The 27,278-nt window shown below is 35.0% G+C and overlaps 3 protein-coding genes across 3 annotated transcripts; 2 read left to right on the forward strand and 1 right to left on the reverse strand.

Moving 5' to 3' along the window:
- The first annotated feature begins 1,581 nt into the window (after positions 1 to 1,581).
- Positions 1,582 to 2,407, forward strand: LOC110909142 (RING-H2 finger protein ATL80). The gene has a single exon (XM_022154157.2). It carries the CDS (start codon positions 1,657 to 1,659, stop codon positions 2,248 to 2,250), a length of 594 nt encoding a protein of 197 aa, XP_022009849.1. The 5' UTR covers positions 1,582 to 1,656; the 3' UTR covers positions 2,251 to 2,407.
- Positions 2,408 to 14,122: 11,715 nt separating this feature from the next.
- Positions 14,123 to 15,952, forward strand: LOC118486534. The gene is made up of 4 exons (XM_035983043.1): positions 14,123 to 14,143; positions 14,571 to 14,930; positions 15,010 to 15,573; positions 15,704 to 15,952. The coding sequence occupies exons 1-4, from the start codon at positions 14,123 to 14,125 to the stop codon at positions 15,950 to 15,952; spliced, it is 1,194 nt and encodes a 397-aa protein (XP_035838936.1).
- Positions 15,953 to 16,626: 674 nt separating this feature from the next.
- On the reverse strand, positions 16,627 to 19,992 carry LOC110907221. Its single transcript, XM_022152235.1, has 3 exons — positions 19,989 to 19,992; positions 18,380 to 19,600; positions 16,627 to 18,290 (listed from the first exon to the last, which is right to left on the reverse strand). The coding sequence occupies exons 1-3, from the start codon at positions 19,990 to 19,992 to the stop codon at positions 16,627 to 16,629; spliced, it is 2,889 nt and encodes a 962-aa protein (XP_022007927.1).
- Between the last annotated feature and the right edge of the window lie 7,286 nt (positions 19,993 to 27,278).

Genomic DNA, 27,278 nt, shown 5'->3' on the forward strand with positions numbered 1-27,278 from the left:
CAACCTCACATGAAAAACTACTTTAAACTTTAATACTTAAGCTGGTGGGTGTGCTTTAAAGCCCTATGGGCTTTATCACGCCATGTAAGCGTTACGTAAATTTTGAGATAAAAATTACGCCCCCCTTAACAATGATGGTATAGGATAAAGCCCACTAGCGTCTAGCGCCCCCACCTAATTATAGAATGATGGTGTGGGATGGGTAAGTCATTCACCAATCGCATGAGGTGCGTGAATCTAAACATGACTTACCGGAAAGGCTTGGTAGCATTAACTTGGGAGTGAAATAATTTGCCGACTGCATAATGAAGTCAACGCATGTGAGGTAACTATCCACACTAGGGGTGCTAAACAGGTCGTGTTCGCGGGTTGACGGGTTCAACCCGACCCGAACCCAAAAATTTTATACGAACCCAAACCCGAAAATTGTGTCATACCAATGAACCCGAACCTGACCCGAATATTCGTAGGTTAACCCGAACACGACCCGTTCAACCCGAAAACTTTTATTTTTTAATATTTTTTACACAAATTAATGTATTAAATTTAAAATTTACTTAAAAAACATAAATATATATAATACAATTACATTTAAATTATAAAATCTTATATGTATTTCTTTTTCTTTGTTATAATTATAGCATAAATACATACCCAATTTAATTTATAACATAAAACATATTGTAAAAAAAATATTATATAATATAAAGGGGTTAAACGGGTCAATCCGCCAACCCGACCAGGTTGACCCGAACCCGACCCGTTTAGCTAAACGGTTTCGCGGGTTCAACCTGAAACTGACCTGAACCCGTTTAGACTAAACCTAAACCCACGAATTTCGTGTTAGGTTCGTGTCGTGTTTTCGGGTCGTGTCAGAAATTCACACCCCTAATCCACACCCAACCGATAATACTTGAAGCAGTGATATCATATAAGCTATCATTTTAACATTTTATTATTTAATGTTTCCGATTCCAATAATAATATCAATGCTTTTGATTAGTTATCAGTATTCAACATCATAAAAGAAGTAACACTTCTTAACACTCAACCATTTTTGACCAAGAATAAATTTGTTCCTAACAAAAACAAGCTAATATTCGAAAATTACATATACCAACACCCTATATACCACATGAAGTTAAAATAAAGATAGAGAAAGAAAAAGGGTCGTATTATTGGCACACTTTGAAAAATTAAACTGACACTATCAATATGCATCGTATAGGCCTATACGATGCGTATTAGGTTAAATTTAATTTCCAAGATCAGTCAAAGGCTAACACTGTCTCCTCATGCGGACTAATACGCATCGTATAGGTCTATACGATGCGTATTATTAATAGGTTGTCTATCAAACCTGACAGATAGGTTCACATGCAAACCCTATACGAATCGTATAGACCTATACAATCCGTATTGGACTTTCAAAGTGTGTGAATAACCCAGCCGGTGTGCCAATAGAATCCCCCAAACAAAAAAAAAAAAAGGTGTATATTAAGCTTGGACCATCCTACAACTTAAAAGCATGTAGATAACACCCATACGTCCCCACACCACATATATAAATACTTACATACAACACACTTTCATATCTCACTCCTCACACACAAAATCTATCCACTCTTTCTCTCACTAAAACTATTCCAACGAATTATGACTCGTCACTATAGATTCCTCTCTTCCGTCGCTAACTCATCTTCACTTGACCAAACAGCAGCACAACCACCAGAAGCCGTCATCGTAGAGTCCGATTTCGTCGTCATCCTCGCCGCTCTCCTCTGCGCTTTAATCTGCATCTTAGGCCTCCTCGCCGTAGCTCGCTGCGCCTGGCTCCGCCGCGGAACAACCTCCACCGTCCGCCGGAACCCTAGCCAGCCGGCGGCGAATAAAGGAATGAAGAAGAAAGTAATTGAATCACTACCGAAGTTTGTTTACAATTCAGGTAAGGAAGAAATTGGCGGCAAAAAGGTGTCGTCCGGCGAGTGTGCGATCTGTTTGGCGGAATATTCCGACGGAGATGAGGTCCGTGTTCTGCCGCAGTGTGGACATGGATTCCACGTGGGATGTATTGATGTGTGGCTGAATTCGCATTCTTCGTGTCCGTCGTGTAGGCAGATGTTGGTGGTGACTCGGTGCCGGAAGTGCGGTGAGTTTCCGAGTGGTGTCGCCGGAGAAAGTTCGAGGGAGATGGAACGGAAAGGTGGACGGCATGATAATACGTCTTGTGAGAGTGATTATTTACCGTGATTGTGATTGTTTACCGTTTGGTTTAAAATATGTGGTATAGACTGTAGAATCTGGAAATTAATTGTTGATAGGGTGTTATTTTTTTCTGATCTAATTTCTTTTTAGATTACTTTGAATTAATCTTTTCAAGTAAAATTAGGATGACAGTTACAATCAAGTCATAAAGTGGTTGCAAAGGTAAATATTTTATGAAAAGTGCTTTTTTTGGTTGTAAAGGTAAAATTAGGTTGATAGTTTAACTCTACCTTTTATGAGTTGAGTTAAATAGATTGATTACCCTTTTTAACTCACTACTAAAAATTATACTATCTTAATCCTATTAAAAGTGTCATATTTTGAATTTTCAAAGTCTTTATTTATAAACTTTGAGTTTTATTATATATTTTTTGTGTTATTATAAAACTTGATGAAAATTAACCCGATAAAAACACTTGTTGTCACGGCCCCCGACCCGGTTTGACCCGTTTCAGGAGCCGCGGGACAGAAATCCCGTGATATTTATTTATGTGATTTTAGCAGCGGAAATTTTAACATCAGGATCGTTGTAAAGCTAAAACTTTTTCCGATTATTTTATTTCACAATTCGGGATAAACCTCGATAATTTACAATACATAAGTTTTGGTGATAAATCCTTATTTCAAAACATATTTCCTTATTTTTATACTGAGCCACTATTTTAAGCTTGTAATGCTCCTCAGCACTTTTCCTGATTTACAGTAGATCACCTGAAACATGTTTGAAAAAGGTTTTGTCAGCGGGAAAATACTGAGTGAATCATTCTATTTACTGAAAACGACACATTTGTTATAATTTACAGTATCAAGAGTTTTTACATATGTTTATTATCAACCAACTTTCAAGAATAGGTATTTGTCACAGACCAGCTCTGTGACGGTGGTCATATCACCATTGGCTGTCCCAATGAGTGACGTATATCACTTTAGGCTCGCCCACCTAATGTGAAGGAAACAATAATAATAATACTGTGCACAATACCCCACATACCGGCTGTAATTTGGTGATTACATAAACTTAATCACTGTAATTATAACTTTTTGGAAAATAAATTGGAGTATTGTAAAACAGTTGATAAAAAGAGAATGACTCACATTGCAGATTTAGTATGGATAGAATATGATTTTAGCCCTGTTAACCTAATTTCAACAATAATGCACACAAATTAGGGTTAGTGATCAATACAGCAGTTACGATAACTCACAAGATCAAATTCTCACAATGAACGACAAAGTGCGATACTTAAACTCATTCATCGAATTAACGACGAACGACAAAGTATAACCCTAATGTGGGCGGCACTTAAACATTCTTTGGATATATTGATCTCAGAAAATGAATCGTAATAGCGATCGAGTGATTACCCTGTTTTGCGGCAGCAATTCGAAAGTAGTGTGTGTGTTTATTTGTAGTATAAGTGTGATAACTCGTTGTACAGAAAGCGTTTGGCCGTCGTTTTAACTTCCAGATTCAAGTCCCAAGGCCCTCTATTTATACTGAAAATTTGCATCTCCCGCGTGTCGCGGAAGAATTCGGGGAACCTCCCGCGTATCGCCTGGGATGCCAATTTAGGGTAGGGTAGGTTTCGTGTCCAGTAGCTTGGGTGAGTTGACAGTTTTGCTTAATTCAATTCAGACAACGAATTTAGAGGATAATATCGATTAGGGTTTAACCCCCCCTGAGTTTTAGGGGCCCTGATCCTGATTCTGATTGTTTCAAAAATTTTAGGGTTAGTGTAGAATTACTTGGGTTTCTCATTTAGGGTTTTCTTAATAGCTAATTACCATCCTAAGCATTAATTTTAGTGAGAGTTGTTACATCCTCCCCACCTTAAGAAGAATCTCGTCCTCGAGATTTACTGAAATAGATGAAGGTATTTCCGCTTCATTTCTGACTCTAGCTCCCAAGTATATTCTGGCCCCCTCTTTGAATTCCATTTGACTTTCACCAGTACTAGTCGCTTGTGTTTGAGAAACTTGATTTTCCTATCTTCTATTTGTAAAGGTTTCTCTATGAATTTCAGCTTTTCATTTACCTTCACATCTTGAAGAGGTACTACCAAGGATTCGTCTGATAGACATTTCTTAAGATTGGATACATGAAATACATCATGTACTCCAGCTAGTTCTTCTGGTAGTTGTAAGCGATAAGCAACTGGTCCGATTCGTTGAATCACTAGAAATGGTCCAACATATCTTGGACTCAGTTTTCCTTTCTTACCGAATCGTACTACTCCTTTCCAAGGAGATACTTTCAAAAGTACTTTGTCTCCTATCTGGAATTCGAGTGGCTTGCGACGATTGTCTGCATAGCTTTTCTGGCGATCTCTGGCTGCTTTCAATCTTTCCTTGATTTGAGTTATCTTGTCTGTGGTTTCTTGCAAAATTTCCGGACCTGATAATTGATTTTCTCCTATTTCCGCCCAACATACGGGTGTTCTGCACTTGCGTCCATACAGTGCTTCGAATGGAGCGGCTTCGATACTTGAGTGATAACTATTGTTATAGGAGAATTCAATTAATGGTAAATGATTATCCCAATTACCTCCAAAGTCAATTACACATGCACGGAGCATGTCTTCCAGAGTTTGGATCGTCCTTTCACTTTGTCCGTCCGTTTGTGGATGATATGCGGTACTTAGATTGAGTCGGGTTCCCATTGATTCTTGGAAACTTGTCTAGAAACGGGAAGTGAAACGACTATCTCTATCCGATACAATGGAGAGTGGAACTCCATGTAAGGATACTATTTCATCTACATACAACTTGGCTAACCTTTCCATACTAAAGGTTTCCTTCATTGGTAGAAAATGAGCGGATTTGGTTAATCGGTCTACGATCACCCAAATGGCATCATTACCTTTTCTGGTTTTGGGTAACTTAGTAACAAAGTCCATTGTTATGAGTTCCCATTTCCATACAGGCATTTCTAATTGTTGTAGTAAACCTGAGGGTTTCTGATGTTCGGCTTTAACTTGTAAACAAGTTAAACACTTAGATACGTATTCGGCTATATCCTTTTTCATTCCTATCCACCAAAAATTCTTTCTTAAATCTTGATACATCTTATTGTTTCCTGGGTGTATAGTATACCTAGATTTATGAGCTTCCTCTAAAATCTTTGATCTTAAATTTCCTTGTTTAGGTACCCAAATTCTGCTTTTGTGGAATTTCCAAATTCCATCATTTCCTTGTTCCAATTCTTTTAGGTAACCTTTCATTCCTTCGGCATCGTCCTTGATTGCCGTTTCCTGAATTTCTCTCAATTGTTCCATTAAATCTACTTGTAGATTTATTCTAAGAGCACGGACTCGCTTTTGCTTTTCATGGAACTTACGACTTAAGGCGTCTGCGACTACGTTTGCCTTTCCTTCGTGATATTGAATATCACAATCGTAATCACTCAGGATTTCCATCCATCTTCTTTGCCTCATGTTTAACTCTTTTTGCCCAAATATATATCTTAAACTCTTATGATCTGTATAAACAGTAAAATTACTTCCATACAGATAATGTCTCCATATCTTAAGGGCAAAAACTATAGCTCCTAATTCTAAATCATGAGTCGTATAGTTTTCCTCGTGCTTCTTCAATTGTCTGGAAGCATACGCAATTACCTTTTTGTGTTGCATCAACACACATCCGTATCCTAATTTTGAAGCATCACAATATACCTCAAAATCTTCTGTTCCTTCTGGTAAGGCTAAGATTGGAGCATTGGTCAATTTCTGCTTTAGAATTCTGAAGGCTTCTTCTTGTTTATGTCCCCACTCAAACTTAGTGGCTTTACAGGTTAGCTTAGTTAATGGTACAGCTATTTTGGAAAAATCCTTAATAAACCGTCTATAATAACCGGCTAAACCTATAAAACTTCTAATTTCCATTGCAGTTTGCGGAAGTTTCCAATTGGTAATTGCTTCTATCTTAGCAGGATCTACGTGAATACCTTCGTGATTCACCATGTGTCCTAAAAATTGCACTTCTTGTAGCCAAAATTCACACTTTGAGAATTTAGCGTACAACTTTTCGTTTCTTAACAAAGTTAAGAGTGCATGCAAGTGCTGACAATGTTCGACCTGACTTTTTGAATAAATAAGTATATCGTCTATGAAAACAATTACAAATTTATCCAAATATGGTTTACAGATCCTGTTCATCATGTCCATAAATGCTGCGGGTGCATTAGTTAATCCAAAGGGCATGACTGTAAACTCATAATGTCCATACCTAGTCCTAAAAGCAGTTTTAGGTATGTCTTCCTCTTGAACCTTTAATTGATGATATCCGGAGCGCAACTCTATCTTAGAAAAATATTTAGCGCCTTGTAATTGATCGAAAAGATCATCAATCCTAGGTAATGGGTATCGATTCTTAATTGTAACTTTATTCAATTCTCTATAATCAATACACATTCTCATCGATCCATCTTTCTTTTTCACAAACAACACCGGTGCACCCCAAGGGGATGAACTAGGTTGTATAAATCCTTTGCTTAGTAATTCATCTAATTGCTTTTTAAATTCTAACATTTCGGTAGGAGCTAATCGATAGGGTGCCTTGGCTATCGGTGTAGTTCCTGGAATTAGATGAATCCTAAATTCCACCTCTCTATCTGGTGGTAGTCCAGGTAAATCTTCTGGAAAAATATCTGGGTATTCTGAGACTACAGGAATTTCCTTAAGTTCTTTTCCTTTAGTACAAATGATTACTGAAATCATATATACTATTCCCTGTTTCCGTTCATAATTAGCAACTTTCATTACTGATATGAACTTCAGTGGCTTCCGAGGTTTATCTCCTGAAATCTTAATTACCTCTCCAGTAGGTGTTTGAATTTCTATAGAGTTTCTATCACAAATGATTTGAGCATGGTTGGCTATTAACCAATCCATTCCTAACACAACATCAAACTCAGCTAAATTCGTAGGAAATAGGTTTGCAGTAAATTTATGACCTAAGAGTTCTATTTCTACTTTTTGCAAAACCTGATTGATTTTGACTGAATTCCCATCTGCAGTTTCAACTGTAAAAATCTGCCTAACGGTAGTTAAAGGTAACTTAAGAGCTTGACAGAATGAAGTATTTATAAAACTTTGGTTTGCACCAGAGTCAAATAATACTTTTGCATAAACGTTGTCAACTAAGAACGTACCGGCGATCACATCCGGAATGAGTTCTGCTTCTTGAGTAGTTAGCTGGAATGCTCTGGCATTTTTCTTAGTAGCTCCTTCAGCTGCCTTGGGTTTGTTGTCTACTGGGTTAACTAACTTAGGACATTCTGGTTTGATATGTCCGGCTTCCCCACAATTGTAACAAATTATGGATTTCTTTCTGCAGTTTTCTTCCCGATGTCCTGTTGTTTTGCAAAAATTGCAAAGTTTGTTACATTTTCCAAAATGTTTCTTTTTGTAAATTTTGCAGAATGGCACAGTTGAAGATTGCCCTGTTCCTCTCTTCTTGAAATTACTACTATTACCCATCCTAAATCCTTGGGTAATTTTCTGAGCTAATTCCTTCTTCCTATCTTCATCTCTTGTGCGTATCAGTTCATCAGTTAAGGTGTTAGCTAATTCTACTGCATCGTCAATAGTGCGAGGTCTCGCAGCCTTAACGATATTGCGAATTTCGCTAATTAATCTCCAAATATAGCGAGAAATGAGTACCGGTTCTGGCGAGGCCAGGTGAGGTACCACTCTAGCATATTCGAAGAATGTCGAAGTATAACCACGACAATCCACACCTAACATCCGATGAGTTAGGAACTTATTTGCCATTTGTTCCTTTTCATACTCAGGACAGAATTTTCTTTCTACCAGATTCTTGAATTCTTCCCAAGTCATAGCATAAGCCCTATTTCTTCCTTTAGCTTGTAACACAGTGTTCCACCATTCTAGTGCTCCTTCTTTAAACAGATTTGAAGCGTACATGACCTGATCATCTTTGGCACACTTACTTATTGCAATTACTTCTTCGGTTTTCTCAAACCAACGCAGCGATGCAGTTGCCCCTTCATTGCCTGCAAATTCAGTGGGTTTACAAGCAAGGAATTCTTTGAAAGTGCAACCAGGTGTTGTAGCTTTCTGTTTCTTAGGGAGCGGCGTGTGCTGGGATTCATTATCATGATTAACATGATTATGGCCACCGTTTATACTATTACTGAAGTTATCTTCAGTAGTACGTTTACTAGGAATGATATGTTGCGGTTCGATTGGACTTTTTACAGCAGCAACAAATGCTGGAATAGCATTGGCTATCCCTTGAGCAACAATATTTTCAATATCTTGTCTAGTCATATATTGATCCCCTGGATGTTGTTCCGACTGATTAACCTCATTTACTGGTTCATTACCACTATTTGCCATCTGATAATATATAATAATTTTTACTAGGCTATCACCCGGGAACATCCCGGGATAGGGAAAATTATATTTGAAATACAAATACATAGATAAAATTAGTAAACTAATTAGTGTGTTCTTTCCCTTCCTAACAAAATCTTTTATTCGGTTTTAGTAATATCCCAATTTGGCCTCCATGAGTGTTTAAAGGTTTCATGTGGAATTATTAACTTTTAGGTTAAGAGTGAAATATAATTATAATAATGTTTGGAGATGGTGAAGATATTTCTATGTGATGATTGTATGAAGTTTTGAGAAGTGATATTTGTTGATGTTTAATAATGCTCTGTAATAGCTTGGATATTCGGTCCAGATAGCAAAGGATTAAAAACATATTTACATAAACCCCGTTAACTTTTGTAAAATGTACATAGATATAGTCAAACTCATTTAGTATGATAGTATTTTTTTAAACCTTATTAATTAAATGAAAACAGAAAAAAAATATAATTATTAAATTGAAATATGTTTACAGCTTTGACTGGCATTTTGAAAAGATTGGGGTATTTTTGGATACACAGTTATAAATTGTGTATAAAATCTTTGAAATTACTAATACAAATATTAAGTTAAATAGGAAAGTTGTGTAAACGTATATAAGTAAATTTGAATAATATATTTTTTATTGACATATGGTATTATAGTAATAGAAAATGTAATTATACCAGGTTAATGGGCCGCTTTATAAAAAATGATTGGGCCGCTTTATAAAAAATAATCCAAAATCACATATACCAACAAATACTGGCCTACAAATTTAATTTGTAAACTATCATTGGGCCGTCCAAAACAACTAATCAGAATCCCTGGTTTTAATTGGGCCGCAATTATGAACCAATATATTTATTGACCATACCAAAAAATGAAACAAAATACAAAATCCTAGTATTATTATAGTAATGAAAATATTTAATTTGAGATACTTGAAAGAAAATAGATAGTTCGAAAAACAAAACAAAACATAAAAAGATGAAATAGTTAATAGTATCTAATTAAATCATATTTTCTAATTGAAAGGCGAAACGATTGTCTCCAAAAATAATGCACCTTTCGGTCCGTTGTAGTTGTCAACATGTTGGATGTAGTTAAAAGAATCATTGCAAAGCACAACTTCAACAGTATCTCCCCAAATACTTGTTATCAACCACTTGTTGTTTTGAATTATATTTGTCCTTTCCTGCGTCTCCATATGATGAACTATGCGAGCCCTATTGAAAGAAAATACCTTGATCCACTCATCATGTTCATATTTGACCAAATCTGCAATTAGTTCACCAGCATATTGAATGACAATCACATGCAGCTTGTTGGAAATTGTTAGAAAATGTCCTTGACAAGGATTGACTTCCATATGCTCCGGAAAACGAAGTATACTAAAAGTTTCAGATATAACATCGAAAACAACTATGTTCCTTTCACCGGGTGGAATCCAGTAATTGGAAACCATGAAATATATTTTTTTGTCTGAATAAATTCCAGGAGACCATGAATAAAAGTTTGAACCAAACTGAGTTCCGTTCAAGAAATTCAATTTTCTCCATGAGTCATTATGTCGTGAATATACACGAGCAGTAACTACGTCCCAGTAACAATTAATATGAAGCACTTTTAGATCGTTGTGCTCGTCAAAGTACATTCCACCCGTATCGTTGTGTCGACCAAAATAACGACTAAAATAGTCGTCCGATATAACCTTAAAACGCCTCGTCGTTGGATTCCAAAGGACGAGCTCATTGTAACTCCTTTTAATGCAAAGTAAAATCAGTCCGTTAAACGAACCTATAATGCTTAAAAAGGATGGCTCGACATCGTATGGAAAAATAACTGTTTCGCTTGTATCTTCTTCTAAGTTGCCAGCTACAATGTCATCAACGACAATTGAATTTTCTTTCAAGGAGAGCAGCTTCTTTTGTATTGAATTTCCAACTCGTCGAGCATGGATGAAAACAAACTTTGGTGTAGATAATTCATAACACCATTGTTTAGAAACACATTTGAAACGACAAACTACCTTTGCAGGTAGTCTCGATAAGATCTCTTCAAATATCATGTAATCCCCAACACGTTCCATGATTCGTAATACCTGAAAAAACTTATAAAAAAACGATTGTATAAGCTTTTTAAGATTTATTAATTATTATATAGTTCTAACAGGAACATTTGTAATACAAAATACAAAAAAAATAAAGTATAATATTCTGATTTACAATAAAATATTTATCATTCATCTTTTTGTGAGTAATACAAATTGAATCAAAAAGACTCATATACAAAAAATTGCTAATTGTATAAAAACTTGAAAATTATCAATGGAACATTGAACATTTATAATACAGTATACATTAACTAACCGTGTAACTGCAGATGTTATGTATTATAGTTGAAGAATGACAATGAATTACAGAAAATATGGGTATTTATAGGACTTTCATCATATATTGGAAATCTATTATTATTAAAAAAAAAGAAGTCAACTTTAAATTATAAAATACGTAACATATATATTATCCATAAATATCATATTTCCATACACATGACTACAAAAGTATATTATGTTAACTCTTGTTAATGTTAGTGCCGAATAATGCAATAATATATAACAAATCTTTGAGGAAAATTAAAGGCGATTCAAAATCTATTTATAGAATGATTTTATATATTTTTAAGCAAATAATGAACTAATTATGTAAGATTCATCGCATTTTTTTTAAAATATGTAGTACGAATTTTATTGATAATTTGATTGCAAATCAATTGGAAGATTGACTAAAATTGGTTTGATGATATATTTAAGATTATATTTAAATATAAATATAATGTTGCTATTAAGTGGCCAAAGATTAATCAATCTTTTGTAATGCTTATACGGAATAATTGTTTGCTATAATAAATTTAACAATCTGTTAGATATCTTATTATTTTGAAAAGCCTTTAGTGCAGCAAGTTTAAAAATTAATCTTAGATAATGGATAAATTAAATTGGTTGTTCAATGAGTTTATTTTTGGTTGTATTGGATCAAATGGGTCAATTTACATACCTTGGGTTACAATTTATTATGTTTAGACCTTCTAGATTCAAAAAAAGTGTTTTCATATTGGGCCAACTTCCTTTTGACCCACACAAAAATTGATATGCATTGTTTCTTACTTTATGATAAATATGTATTAGTGTAATAACATATATGTAAAAATCGTTTAAAGAAACCGATATAAAATTTGAATTAAGAGCACCTTTTATATTATTAATAAAATATTAAAAAAACATATAACGATCAAATACCCACATCAAACATACTAAAAATCCAAAATACCATTGTTACAAATGTAAAAATCAAAAAAACTGATTTTAAATAATAGAAATATGAGCTAATTTAATTTCTTGCTAACTTTCTCCAAAGTCTTGAAAGTACTTGAAGTTGAAGACACGTAGACATCATCCAATGTACGTTTTTTATTTTTATTGGTATCACAACTGGTGTTAACATCATCGTCCTTCACACTTGGGATGTGACTTTTCTTCTTTATAAATTCTTTATCATTTACCTAAAAGAAATGTGAAAATATATTAAAAAATAATATAATTAAAAATCGTATAACTATTAATTTATTAGTATGAAACGTGTATTGAAAAAAAAAATTACCTCCGTAATCTTCATCTTTTCTTTGAGCTTATTAATAATTGACTCATCATCAGTCAAGTTCGTGACAAAATACATCTCATCAAAGTTAGTAAGATTATAATTTGTTATCTCAATTTTAAAGGCAAACTTCTTTCCAATCAAGTTGTTTAAATCCACGGGAAAGATTACTTTTTCAACAACCTATGAATCAAAATATTGTATGAAAAAGTTAATAAGAAATTTTTAGAAAATACAATGAAAAAATAGACAAAGGGAAAAATGATTTATACATACAGGTGTTATATTTTCTTGAAACAATTGTTCAGCCGACTTGAGAACAACTTTTTCAATGATTTCATCAACCAGAGGATGAAATAATATTAGTGGAACATCATCACTGTTGTCTTCCACTTGAACTTTTATTTTGAATCTAATTAAGTTAAATAGAATCATACATATATACAAATAGATTATTTTACAAAACATATAAATATTAAAGAAGATAACAAATTATCATATTACCTTGGAACTGGATATATAACACTTTCATCACAATTAGGGTTCTTGCACACATAGAAAAATTGTTCCTCCATACTCGGGCTGTCTATAAAATCTGTACCAGCCTCGATTAAACATTTAGGACACTCCATATAGTGCCAACCAAAATGCTTATCGATACCAGTAATAGTACCAAGTATGATAACAAATTGAGGCTGTATAAAATAAAATTTATGAAAATAGTTAATTTAAAGACAATGTTCATCTACTTTTGCCATTATAAATATATATACACACCTTCATAATTTGCCAAAGATCATATATATTCCTCAAAGGAGTATTCATGATAAATTCATCAGTTGACATCTACAATAATATAAACGAAAAGTTAATTTTGTATGTAGAAAATAAACAAAACAGTGGCATTAATAAATTTATATATTACTGGTAGAATAGAGTACAAAATAAATCAAAATTAAACTAATACCTTTTCAAATTCGAGGTGAAATAAAGTTTTTTCTCTTGTAATGTATAAATTTCTAACAACTTTGAACATGTATTTATAAAGACATTTTAATTTAGGAAGTTGTTTAATTTAAAATGTTATATTACGATTTAAACTAAATCTATATATAAAGTAAATACTAAGATGATTGTATTTATTTTTGATTTATGAGTTTTATATTTACTATATATGTTTTTTTTAGAAAGAGTTTGACTATTATGTTTTTGGAATGAATCGATGATTCGATAATTAATACACTTAATTTAGAAAGTTTAAAACTATTTTAATAATGTTTTAGTATCTTTTTAACAAATTCAAAACTTATATTAAAATTATAATAATTAAGAAAGTGTAAATAAATATTTTTCCGTAAAGTTAATAAATTCTAATTTAAATTTAATAGTCATAATATAAGTAAATATGGTGAGAATTTACTTGTATGATATCGACAGATATATATTATATATTAAAATAAAACTAATGAGATTATGTAATTATTTGGGTTTCTTTGTACAAAATCTTTTAACCCATATGTCTTCTCCATATACAAAGATTTTCTCCCACTTCCCAATAACCTCCATCTTTTTCATCGGTTACATCATCTTCATCTTCTTCACTTATTCGGATCATAAAGGTATGATTCAATAACTTAAATTCTGAATTTCATTGTACTGTTCTTGTTAACTCTTGGAAAGCATTGTTAAGTTTGAAGGTCTAATCTTCGATTGTGGATTTTCTTTTCTATTCATGTTTATATATAGATTTAGCACATTCGGCTGTTTGTTAATGAGATTAGTTGAACGATATGTGTTATTTTGATGTATTAAATGTGATATATGATAAAAGACATGTTTAAGGTAAGTTTAAAACATTCTGATTTTGAATTTTTATTTTGTATTATACAATGGAAGATGTTATATTAGTAAGTATATGTTAGATTACCGTTATTATATACTAAATGTTTATGGTATTAGGTCTTACTTTCTAGATATGTTAAATTGATTATATTAGGTATCATCATCTTTTTTGCATTATGATAATTGTGGAAAACATTTTATTATGTGAATATGTTGTTTAGATTATGTTCAGTACATTGATTATGTTTTTTATTCAACGGAATACCTAATCTAATTAGTTCATGTTTGTTCAAACGCAGATAACTATGACGTCTTTTTATAAAATATTTTCCTCCGACTGTTCAGAATATCTAGTAAGATAATTAATCTTATAAGTACATCATTTTTTCCTCATTTCTTTATGTTAATCCATCTTATGTTTTTCAAGGAAATACCAAATCAATATAGCAACAGATTCCTATTGAATGCTGAACCAAACAATCAAGCCATTATCAAATGTGTGAACGGTAAGGAATTTGAAGTTCTTTTGACTAAACATAAAGATGCGTTTGTGTTCATGGATGGTTGGGAACTGATTGTAGCCAAACTATCGTTTACGGAGGGTTGTTTTCTGATGTTTAAGCAAATTGACTTGTATTCGTACTTGTTAACACCTTTTAAGAATATGCAAGACCATCCGATCTTCGGATCTAATGTTCCTTTGTTTACCTCCATGTCTACCGAGAAAACGATAAGCAATGTTGAGTACTTCTGTCAACGCTTCACAGAAGAGTCGAATGATAATTTGGTTAGTATACAAACAATATTTTTATATGGTTTTCACTAACAAATTTATGTTATTTAAACTGCATGAATATTATACGCAGATAATTCCTGCTGATTTCGTTGAAGATACAATACGTTTACCATCTATTAGCAAGTTAACATTCAAGGTCCATGTTAATTTGTGGGACAGTTTTGATGTGATGATTCAGAAAGACCGTAATCTTAAGGTGTATCTACTCTACGATTCATGGGACAATGTTGTGAATTACGTACCTATATACCCGGATTATTACGTTGTGATGAGGTACATTTTTAAACAAAATTTCCAGCTGATTGTTTATGACTTGAATGGTTGTGAGATTCTTGTGCCGAAGCGTCTATACACGCTTGCTGCTGGAAACATACCTAAACCAGGTCCTTCAAATATTGAAACACAAGACACCGATGATGAAACCGATCATGAAAACGATGAGGATGAATCTGATCCAGATTATAATGAATCAATGAATGATGATTCTGTTGATGTTTCTTCTATCTTAACTAACTCTGATATCGATGGAATGTATGATGAGGAAGACGTTGAAGTTTCAGATTCTGAAGAAGATAAAAAGGGTGATCCGGACTACAATCCTATTGAGTTTGAATGGAAGTACGACAGGCGTTTTGTAAGTTCAGTTGTTATTCATATTTTACATATATTGACATAATAGAAAATCCAAAAATTATTTTTAGTATTTAATTTTGCAGTGTTATACCACTCATAATCTAATATTTTGTTATAATTATTTATTGTAGCGTCTTAATGTAAATGTTGCTGAAGCATCCAGAATTGATATGACTATGGAGATGTACGTCCAGAACTTGGCTGGAGTGGACACGTTAATTTCTTTTCGTGCTGATAAACACGGTGGTGGTTTTCGCTATGAGGCTTTGGAATGGCGTAAGAAATTTACAAAACCAAATGGTATCAATTCTCCAGCTAAGTGCACGTTTGTTTATTGCCCAGTTCAAAACAAACTGATTCTGAAGAAGGTTGTCAAGTAGTTCCTTTCAAACTTTTTAAACAATATAACTATAATTTGGGTTTCTTCTAGTTTTGTTGGTTGGCTAGTCTCTAAATTTCATTTTGCATCTTCATCCTATAAGGTGTTTTGAATGTATTAACATATCTTGATGTAGACCTTTCTATACTTCTAAATGGGATCAAACTTACTTTATGATGAATCCGTTATATGTTTAATGTTTAATTTATAATATTTATATCTTGCCAATGGAAATATGATTTACAATATATTTACCAACGTGTGATTTTAAGATTGTTACATCAACATACAAATTAATTTAACAACTTAAAATATTTATAACAATTTACACATCAGTTACAACAATACTGTTATATTCTGCAATGAAAGATAAATTAAACATATCATTTGTCCAACATAAAATGAAAATACTTTAAAAACAGTACAAATTTATGGCTAGGTTTATACATTTCGGGTTTCAATGAAGTATTTAAAAAATAAGTAAATCTATACGATAACTATATACATATAGATAAGAAATATATGATTACTAATTACTATGAGTAAATTAAAAAATGGAAAATTAATAAACAAATTTAAAAATTAAAAAAATACTACAACTAATAGATAAAAATCTCGTACAATAGTTAAAGTTTTATTAAAGTCATTAAAATACAAATTTACATGAAAAACATATCAAAGGTGAGTGAACACTTCTTTATAAACAACATTGGTTGTTGTATTAGTAGGTTTCCCATCCTTATCAAGAATTAATATCTTCACCCCTTGTCTTGATTTAACTCTAGATAATGCCACATATAACTGGCCATGTGTGAAAACTGGTTCTTTTAAATAAAGACCAACCTTAGACAAAGACTGGCCTTGACTCTTGTTGATTGTCATAGCAAAACACACAGCAACAGGAAATTGTCGTCTTTGAAAAGCAAAAGGTATTTTTTTGTCGGATGGAATCATGCTAATTCTTGGAATGAACGTTCTAGTTCCAACATTAGCACCTGATATAATTTCACCTTCCATAACCCTCTTTCCAAGATATGTAACTTTTAACCTTGTACCATTACATAATCCATTCTGTTGGTCAATGTTCCTAAGAAGCATAATAGGAACACCAACTTTTAGAACCAGACGATGATTTGGTAAACCAGATATCTTTAAACCATTCAAAACATCAGGTGAATACAACTCTTGTTGGAAGGAATCAATACCTTTTTCAGTTTCACATATAGTATCAGAGCTTAGGTACTCTACTGGTTCACCAGGAAACAACTCTAACAATCGATCATTTATTTCATGAACGACCTCATTTTTCGGTGTCAGAATGGCTCTTTCAGAAAAATAATCTAGATCCATATATCTTTCTAAAACCGACGGATACACAAATCGAATTAAACTTTCAATGGGATCGGAAGAATCTGTAATTAGAATATCAGAAGGTATTTCTACAATTGCAACGCCATCGTTGTCACCTCCAACTTTACCTTCCCCGATATCAAGAAGCCATTTGGCAAATTTCTCAGTCTCCACCATTGTGGATTGTGAAGCACCGATAGTCAACCTCATGTTTTTTGTTAAGGTAAGTAATTTACAGTGTGACCATATGTAAGATGAACTCAACGAAGCATTAACAATTTCTTGCCTACTTCCGTTTGGAATAACAGGAAGAATTTGCCTAAAATCACCACCAAACACAATTACTTTACCTCCAAATAAAACATCCGACTGAGAATTGCTTTTGTCAACCAAAACATCTTTAAAGGTTCGGTCTAAAGCTTCGAACGCATGCCTATGTACCATGGGTGCTTCATCCCATATATTTAACCTAGTATGCTTAAGCAAGTAGGCTACATCACCATCAGCCCTTATGTGACACATCGAACTCTCATCTAAATTTATGGGAATGTGAAATCTAGAATGTGCCGTTCTACCTCTTGACATTAGCAAAGAAGCAATACCACTCGAAGCAACATTTAGTACGATCTGTTCTCTAGACCTAACGGATAAAGCTAAAGTCTTCCAGAGAAATGTCTTACCTGTTCCACCATATCCATATACAAAAAATACACCTCCTTTTCCATCTTCAACTGCTGTCATAATTTGATTATAAATGGACATTTGTTCGTCAGTCAATGAAGATATAAGAGTATGTAACTCACTCTGAAGCTGCGGAATATCAAAAGATAATTCTTCGTCAACCAAACGATTGTTTCCAACATCAAAGGAATCGTAATCAGGATAAGGAATTGTCGGCCATCGTATCAAAGAGGAACCATTTCGAATCAGGTACTTTTCAATCTCAACCAATGTCTGATTCTTCAACCTCTCATCAGACATTACAAGTTCTGTAAAGATAAAAAAAAATAAAATAAAGATTAAGAATGTGAATAAAATGTATCTGAATAATGTTATGGGTAATATATTGAAAAGAAACCTTTGTTTTTTGTTGATCTTCTTCTATTGTATAAGATGTCATCGCCCAATAATTTCCATGTTTGTTCAAATACATATTCAGGTCTTGACAATGTGTTTGACAACAACAAAGTAACAAAAAGTGCACGAGTATAACGACCATCACCCGCAAAATTGGCTTCCTTAATTGCTTCAATGTACTCCATGTCATCATCTAACAAACCCATAGCATAACACGCGTCCCTGAAAGTTGGAAACACCTGACCATCAACAGTTCTAATATCTTCAAACGATTTGGGTCCTTTGACTTTGTTTAGGAGAATTCTAAGAAAATACGGTTCACCCACAGCAGGGGAAACAGAATGAATCCGTCCGATCTGTAACAGCTTTCTTTTACGGGGTTTCCATACTCTATCTGTTAACTTCCAACAGAATTTAGTAGGAAACTCAACATAGGTAAGTTTCCGTGCATCTTCATCGTTTCTGTTCATCTCAAACCACTTTAGAAAAATCGAAGAAGAAACTGATGGCTTATCCAAAACTTCTTGTATATCGTCCTCGGCTCCAAATACAACATTTTGTTGACCTTCAAGATGAAAAGGAAGTCTCATAACTGGAGGAAACCTAAAGTGAACCTCATTTGCAAATATCCTCCAAGAAGCTTCACATGCTGAAACGTACCTACCATCATAATACGCTTTGATCTCATCCTTTGTTGTTTGTTCATTTTCTGTACCGTCTCGGTTTGACACTACAAGGGAAGCTCTATCTGCGCCTTTATTAATGTACTTGAACAAATATTTAATAGAACCAGCTTGATTGCACCATTCAACATTAATGTGAGCTTGGTATCTTTTCAAAAGAACCAGACTATAAGGAACAACACTTCTGTTGTCTAATTGAACGTTGGACTTTATAACAGTGTTTCCATTGTCTCTTCTTCTATATACAGGGAAACCGTCAGCATCAGTGGTGGTCTCAGGGTTGAATTTTTTGGGATAGTTTTTTGAACATCTACTATCAACCATACAAGGACAACTCGGATTTGCATTTCCACATGGACCATGAATCATGAAATCAGTCACAAGTGCATATAGGCTTGGATCTTCTCTCTTATCAGGTATCTCAGCAGAAATGAACTTGTCAAGATGATCAACGGACAAAATTTTGGATTCCGGTTTCAAAAAAATGCAAATGTGAGCATGAGGCAATCCACGTTTTTGAAATTCCACAGTATAAACGGCTACATTAAAAAATGATATTTAGTAAATGGTTAAAAATAAATTATAAATATTTATGGTATTATAAAAATATATAAAAAGTATAATTATAACTGCACTTAATTCTCCAAATACTTTTTTGTCCTTCAGATCCTTTGTAAGTGAATCGAGCTTTATTTTAAACAATCTACACAAAAGCCCTAAAAAATCTGTTTGTAATTTGGAAAAAAGCTTAACTCCGTTAAGTTTTTTTAACGGGGGACCATTACAGGAAAAATAGGTGAAAGGTGGGACTGGTAGGGGGAATATTCTGAGGTGGGATTATTAATGGCCAATAAGGTCTAGGTGGGATTATTACAGGCCAATTCCCCTAAAAAAATGTAATCATCTCATAGCCGTTTATTTACTAACCCATCAATCAATATCTTCTCCCCATAAAAAATTTCATTATTACATTATACACATCATTTCTCTTAAAAACTAAAACACAATCAACCGTCTTCTTCATCATCTAGGGTTTTGAAAAATCAGAATTTCTAAATTGGAAGATAATCAAAGGGATTGCAACATACCTTCTCGGACAATTTTAAACAAAAAGGTATGATCCTTATCATCGATATACTACTCATTCACTACTATTTGAGTAATAATAATGTGTGAAATGTATAAGTAACTTTAATTCGGATGGAGTTAGAACAGAGTTACATTATGAAATCATATATCAGTAGTATTTATAGATTGCATGTTTTGAATATCATTGATTTAGTGGGTTGCTATAAATTTTAAACTATCTGACTAAGAATAGGATTACTTACATGTTTAAATAACATTGACTCTGTATTAAGTTATTAATTTTGAAAAAAATTTGATAACCGAATATGAGATTAACATAAAAAATACAATTAGGGGTCGGATAACTTAATAGGAAAATACTTAGCTTTATAAGTAAGTACTGTTTAATTATTAAATGTTCATAATATTGTCAAGAATGATTTTTAGTCAGAAAATGATATTTATTTGGAATATTTGTCTTTTATATGTTCTACCTGTTTTAAAATAGCTTTATAATTGAAAATCAAAACATCAAAATTAAGAAAAAATAAAAATATATGACTACATTGCAGTTTAAAAGATGGTATCATCATTTGTTCAACTGATGGAAGAACCTAAAGATCTCTCATTGGTATGTGTACTTTCATCTCTAAATTGATGGATCTAAACATCGTATGTAATATGTAATATTGACATAAGCCTATTTTTTTATGTTTCATGTAACTGTTAACCCAGCTGGTACCTGTTGAATTTGTGATAAAAAAATGGGGAAAAGATTGGCAACACATGAACATAGAGGTTCATCATCAAGACGGTAGACATTGGACTGTAAGACTTAGACACATGAATAATCTACCAGTGTTAACAGATGGTTGGAGGGCTGTTGTTAACAGTCTTAATTTGTTAAAAAACACTTGGCTGCTGTTTAGAAGCTTAGGGGATAAAGAGTTGGAGGTTTATCCTTTCTTAAAGAATGTTTGTGATGAATCATTCATAACAATGAACAACTTAGCAAAGTTGGGTCTTACGGTAAGCATACTATTTAATAATTAATAGTTATTCAAACTCTATAAAATAATTGATTTGAAATTGTATTGTTAATAGTAATACTTATATACTTACATTAATAACTTGCAGGTAATTCCAAGTGAGTTTGTTACCATGTTTTTCAAAAATCACGAGGTAAACGGCATTTACCAACTATATGCAGCTGGTAAGTACTGGGATGTGATGGCATCCAAGATTCATGTTACCTATGCTTTTACGGACGGATGGCCGAAACTGTGTGAGAGGTTGGAAATTATGGAGGGTGACACAATGATCTTTGAGAAGATTGATAATTTTGTGTTTCAATTGAGGGTATTCAGGAAAGGAATTGAAGTTGAATTGGGTTTTCACGAAAAATCCGAAGATACTGATTTTTGTGAAATCATATCTAAAAGAACATTCCAAGAAAGTGTTTGCTATGTAAGTATTTTTTTCTTACACACAACATATATCACATAATTCAGATTGCTTATATTTTAGTTTTTTTTTTCCAGCAGAAGTTTGGTGAATCTGAAAGTGAAAGGGATACAAGTGGAGATTTAGTGATGAATGAGGTACTGGATTATAATTTACATCAAGTATATGATAAAATGTTGATTAATGAAATAATATACTACTGTTGCATTAGTTTCGAATACAAATGAAATTGAACATTCATTAATTATGAGGATAACATCTTTGGAAATGAAAATTAGCAGATTTTGAGTAGGACACAAGGCATTCTAGATTGTGACCAAGTTACATCACCTAAAATTAATGATTCTACCTTTGAGGTTAACGTCAAAGATGAGGTAATAAAGATTTAGTATACATAATCACAGCTTTTACATATGGTTAAAACCGTTAATTATTTATACTTTTGATCCCTACCATTATATATTTAAGAGATTTACGAAAAAGACTATTGTTTTGTAAAGGTGATTGAATCAACATCAAAAAAAGGAAAGGAGGTTGACAAGACTCCGGAAGTGGTGACACCAAAAGTTGAAAACTATCGCCGATCATCAATCAAAAGAGAGGTAAAGTTTATTTTAATCACATGTATTATAACACTTATCAGTTATTGTTGAATAACATCTTTCACAATAATATAATGCATATCATTCATAAAAATAATTATATTCATAGAGTATAAACTACAAAGAGAAGGTATCAAAAATTGGAAAAGAAAAGAAAATGAAGCTTGGTAGTGGAATTCCATCAAAGGCTGAAGTTGATACTGAAAATTATGAGTTTACTCGAAAAGGAGAAAACAGATTGGTATGGAAATTTGAAATATAATGTATAAGATAATGTAAGTAGTTAATAAGGTAAGTTATATTAATAACATGTAACATATTTTATGTAGCGACTTCCTGTTGAGGTTGCAAGGAGATCAGGTCTTACAGAATGTGACAACACGCAATTCGAACCTATTTTGTGCAGCGATACATGCTTATGTGATTTATTATAATTATTAATTGTTATGTTGTACGCGTTATGTGTTATGATTATGTGATATGTGTGAGTGAATATGTAAATGATATGTTATATGAATACATGATCCGATCGCACAACAATCCACACATCCGCTCGACCGCACAACAACCCCGAATCACACAAGCCCTTTGGGCCGTAAAGCTTGTAACCGGACATTAAGGCAGCCCATGTTTGGGTCGGCCCATCCCCTTACTCGTATACACTTGAGAGATGATTGTTATCTCACACTTTTACGCAACACATCCACACATACCGAAACCCTAGCTTCCTCCCCTCTCCTTCTCTCTCAAACCCGACGGCCACCACCTCCTATCTCTCGAAGATTTCCCTATTCGGATCGAGTTCTCTTTCAACCGGTTAGTGTTTTTGATTACTGAATGTGTGTTGAATAATGTTTTGATCTATTCGTATTACATGGTGATTTAGGGAATATGTATGGTGATTGTTATGTTCTTGATAAATCGGCTCACATGTATACGTGATAATGCTTTTACGATCTGGATTGCACGAATTGGAATTAGAACCTAACACATAGTAATCGGCTGAAATGTTTTCTTGTACGGATGATTTGGTAGGATTATTATGATAGTAAATCCATGTTAATAATCAAGAATATGAACCATGAGCATGTGTTTTAGTGTTATGAGCATTGCTCGTGATTAGGTTCTTATGAATCAGTTTATAATTTCCCTTGGTTGATCGACGATAAGCTAGGTGGATGAATGGAAACTTATTAATTGATTAATATGATAAGTTTAGAAACTGATATATGTTTGTAACCGAATGGCATGGTTTCCGGAAATTAACACCAATCGCACAAGGGGGTCCACTCACATCTGATCGCACAAGACTTCTTAGGTAAACAAGCAGTTTAGTCGCACAAGACATCTTGGGCCAGTCGCACAAGATGCCTTGAATCGCACAAGCTTGTTAACTGTTTATTGGTTGGGCTCTTAATCTTTGGGCCGGGTATATATGCTGGATTGGGCCAGGTCCGGTCGCACAATCCAGTAGGATCGCACAAGGCCTAAGGATTATTTAAATTGGGCCGTAGTTATGTTGGATAGTTATTGATTTATTAATGGACCGAACCAGCCCAAGGCCCACCCGCACAATGTCTAACAATCGCACAAAGTTAACAGGACCGTACAAGATCACTATGTGTTATGTTCTTGGGCCGAGCATCATTGGGCCTCAACGAGTGACTCGCACAAGGCCGCTAAGACTTGTGCGAGCCCATTCTTATGAACCGCCTAAATCAGTGACGATATATTTAACAATTGTGTATGTGCCATGAACTATGTATGCATGTAACTTGTTAACTCTATGTAACTATACGTGCTTTACGTGAACCGAACCTGACTTGTATGATAAACGTGTTAGGACGTGTTTGATCACTTTAAAGTCAAGTAACTTTGGTATAACCTGCCGAGCAATCCCAGGTGAGTTCATTGCATTTTCTCAAGCATGCGTCCCGGTGGTTTGGGACAACGGGTAAACATTTGGAAGGGAAACATTGGGTAAACAACTTAATCGGTTTTGGTTATTGTCTGGAGGGCAATGGGGGTAATTAGTTGATAGCGCTATTAGGTGGGAAACCTCACACCGGGCCGTAAGGACGGGCGTGAACTAATTATCTGGATAGGGCTATGATTGTTAGAGGCACACTCCTCGGATACATATGGGCACACTCCCTAGGGTATCTAACGATGGCAACATAGCAAACAAGGGGTAACCACTCCCCGGATACACATGGGCACACTCCCTAGGGTATCTAACATGAGCGACATTGTAACGCAACATGGAATCGCATTAACATACATCTGGTAACTCAACACGTTAACAAAACCTTGAACTCACCAGCGTAGTCTGACACACTTGTTTGCATGCTTGTAGGTCGTTAACTTTGGAACAAGGACTTGCTATCTGGGCGTGCTGGAGTGGTCATAGATCGAAGCTACTGGATTATTTATAATTGATACATTGGTTTTAAGTTTATGTTGAAACAATTACTAAACGACTTATCATATGCTTCCGCTACATAACTCTTGGGAATTAATATTGTGTTGACATTTAATCTCGTCTATTAATGACATGTTTTATTTAAGTATTTACTATTGGTTCAATGTGATTGGTGGCTCAGACTCTGATGTGTAGCACGCCTCGCGGGGTTTCCGCAGGTGGTATTTTGGGGGTGTTACAGTTTGGTATCAGAGCCACTGGTTATAGTGAACTAGGTTTTAAAACGTTTTGTAAAACCAGACTATAACCGAACAACTTCGAAAATCGATCATGACACTCAGCACCAGATTGCAAGGTTCGTTTCTCTCTCACTTTATACATTACTTGCTTAGCAGTCACACACCCACCTCGTATATGAACTGAAACGTTTAACACCATAGTGACTTGATAGTGTGACACTACTCTTCGACTCATGTAAACCATAAGACTGTGATATCATCTGTTGTGTTGTTTGAACGGGGGAAACTTCGAGCGCAAGCTAAGAGGCACTGAGATAAGCATGCAAATTGCCTTATTATTATGGGTGCACACTTAATAATAACGCGGGGTGCATGCAAGTCCCAGTGAGGCTTATCGAGCGTGAGAAGGGTTCTGCCTTACTATGTGTGAACTTGGTAGTACGTAAATATCAGTATGATCCTTGACTCCTATCTCATTTCGATTTCTAAATCGGTTTATTCCCAACTATAGAAACATGAATGGACGAGGACACGGACGTGGCAACATCAACATGAATCAGGCTGAGTTGACTGACCTAATCAATACCCGCGTGGCTGAGGCTTTAGCAGCCTATCAAGCTGGTACGGAATGTACCAAGTACTCTTTATTCTTATACCACGTACACGTCTTTTCATTCCTATAATGTGTTTCCTCCCGTTATTTAGGTCAACAAGCGCAACCACAACCTAACCAGCCTGCGTGCACATTCAAAATGTTTATGGACTGTAAGCCACAGACCTTCACCGGGACTGAAGGGGCTGTGGGACTTCTAAGATGGTTCGAGAAAGCAGAGTCTGTGTTTGCTATCTGTAACTGTCCCGCTGGGGACAGGGTGAAATATGCTGCGGGTACCTTGGCTGATGGTGCCCTAACATGGTGGAACGCCCAAGTACAGTTGTTGGGCATCGAGGCAGCGAATGCCACAACTTGGGAAGACTTTAAAGAACTGATCAGGGAGGAGTACTGTCCTCGGGACGAGGTCCAGAAGCTGGAAAACGAATACTACGACTTGAAGATGGTTGGATCTGAAGTCGAAGCGTATGTGAAGCGATCGTATGAACTGGCCGACATGTGCCCAAACTTGTCCCGGCCTATGTCTCGGAGGATTGAGTTATTCATCAAAGGGTTGCCTCCGCGTGTGAAGAGCTTGGTCACTGCAGCCCATCTCAATGATTTGACACAGATCGTTCGTCTGACTCACAAGATTGTGGATCAAGAGGTGGAAAGCGATTCGTTACCCCCGCGTATCTCGGCCACTAAAGCTGCTACACCCACTGCCACTGTGTCCGCTAATGATAACAAGCGGAAGTGGAGTGATTATGACAAGGCCTCCAGTGCTGGCCAGACTCAGAAAAGGCCAGACAACAGCAACCGCAACATCAGCCAGTCGTCTTCTGTCAATCAAGGCCAGGGAAGTGGCCACAGCCAGGGTTCGTATGCAGGGAAGAAGCCACGATGTAACAAGTGTGGCTACCATCATTTCGGGTCGTGTAATCGGAAGTGTGACAGGTGTGGTAAGGCGGGCCATGAGGCCAGGGATTGTAGGGCCCCACAGCCTAAACACCAGCAGCAACAAAATCAGCAGAATCAGAGACAACAGGGACAACCACCCCAGCAGAACCAGGGTTTCAGGAAGGGGTGCTACCAGTGTGGTGACGAGGGCCACTTTAAGCGGGATTGCCCTCAGTTAAACCAGAACGCTAACGATAACAACCGCCCGAATAACAACAATGCTGGGAACAACAACAACAACGGCAACAACGGGGGTAATGGTGCTCGGGGCAGAGTGTTCCAGCTTGGAGCAGGGGATGCCAGGAATGACGGCAACGTTGTAACTGGTACGTTTCCTGTTAATGATCGTATTGCTTCTGTATTATTTGATTCGGGTGCCGATTGGAGTTACGTGTCCCTAGAGTTTAGTCAACGATTAGGGATAACCCCAACACCCTTAGAGGTTAAACAAGTAGTAGAACTAGCAGATGGTAAGACGATAGAAGCCTCAAATGTCCTTTTTGGATGCAAACTAGATCTCGTGGGTCAGGTGTTTGACATTGACCTCCTTCCCGTTACGCTCGGTAGTTTTGACATAGTGGTAGGCATGGATTGGTTGTCTAAGCACCAAGCAGAAATTCTGTGTAAGGAGAAGATTGTGCGTATTCCTCTCCCTGAGGGAGAGTCACTGTTAGTTCAAGGGCATCGTAGTGGGACGATGGTTGGGATTATCACGGCCATGCGTGCACAACAGTATCTGCAAAAGGGGTATCCTGCACTGTTAGCGTTAGTTACCAACGCTCGGTCTGAGGAGAGTAAGATCGAGGATCTACCAGTAGTGCGAGAATTCGCTGATGTATTCCCAGAGGAGCTACCAGGGTTACCTCCTCA

This window comes from Helianthus annuus, chromosome 14 (genome assembly GCF_002127325.2).
Source record: "Helianthus annuus cultivar XRQ/B chromosome 14, HanXRQr2.0-SUNRISE, whole genome shotgun sequence".
In the NCBI taxonomy this organism is placed as follows: Eukaryota; Viridiplantae; Streptophyta; class Magnoliopsida; order Asterales; family Asteraceae; genus Helianthus; species Helianthus annuus.

Bases quoted from the DNA above. Each gene is read 5' to 3' on its own strand.
- LOC110909142 (XM_022154157.2), top strand. From the start codon at position 1,657: ATGACTCGTCACTATAGATTCCTCTCTTCCGTCGCTAACTCATCTTCA.
- LOC118486534 (XM_035983043.1), top strand. From the start codon at position 14,123: ATGATAAAAGACATGTTTAAG. The intron at 14,144-14,570 runs GTAAGTTTAAAA...ATGTTTTTCAAG, and splicing joins TGATAAAAGACATGTTTAAG to GAAATACCAAATCAATATAG. The intron at 15,574-15,703 runs GTAAGTTCAGTT...TATTTATTGTAG, and splicing joins GGAAGTACGACAGGCGTTTT to CGTCTTAATGTAAATGTTGC.
- LOC110907221 (XM_022152235.1), bottom strand. The intron at 18,291-18,379 runs GTTTCTTTTCAA...TTATCTTTACAG, and splicing joins AAGATCAACAAAAAACAAAG to AACTTGTAATGTCTGATGAG.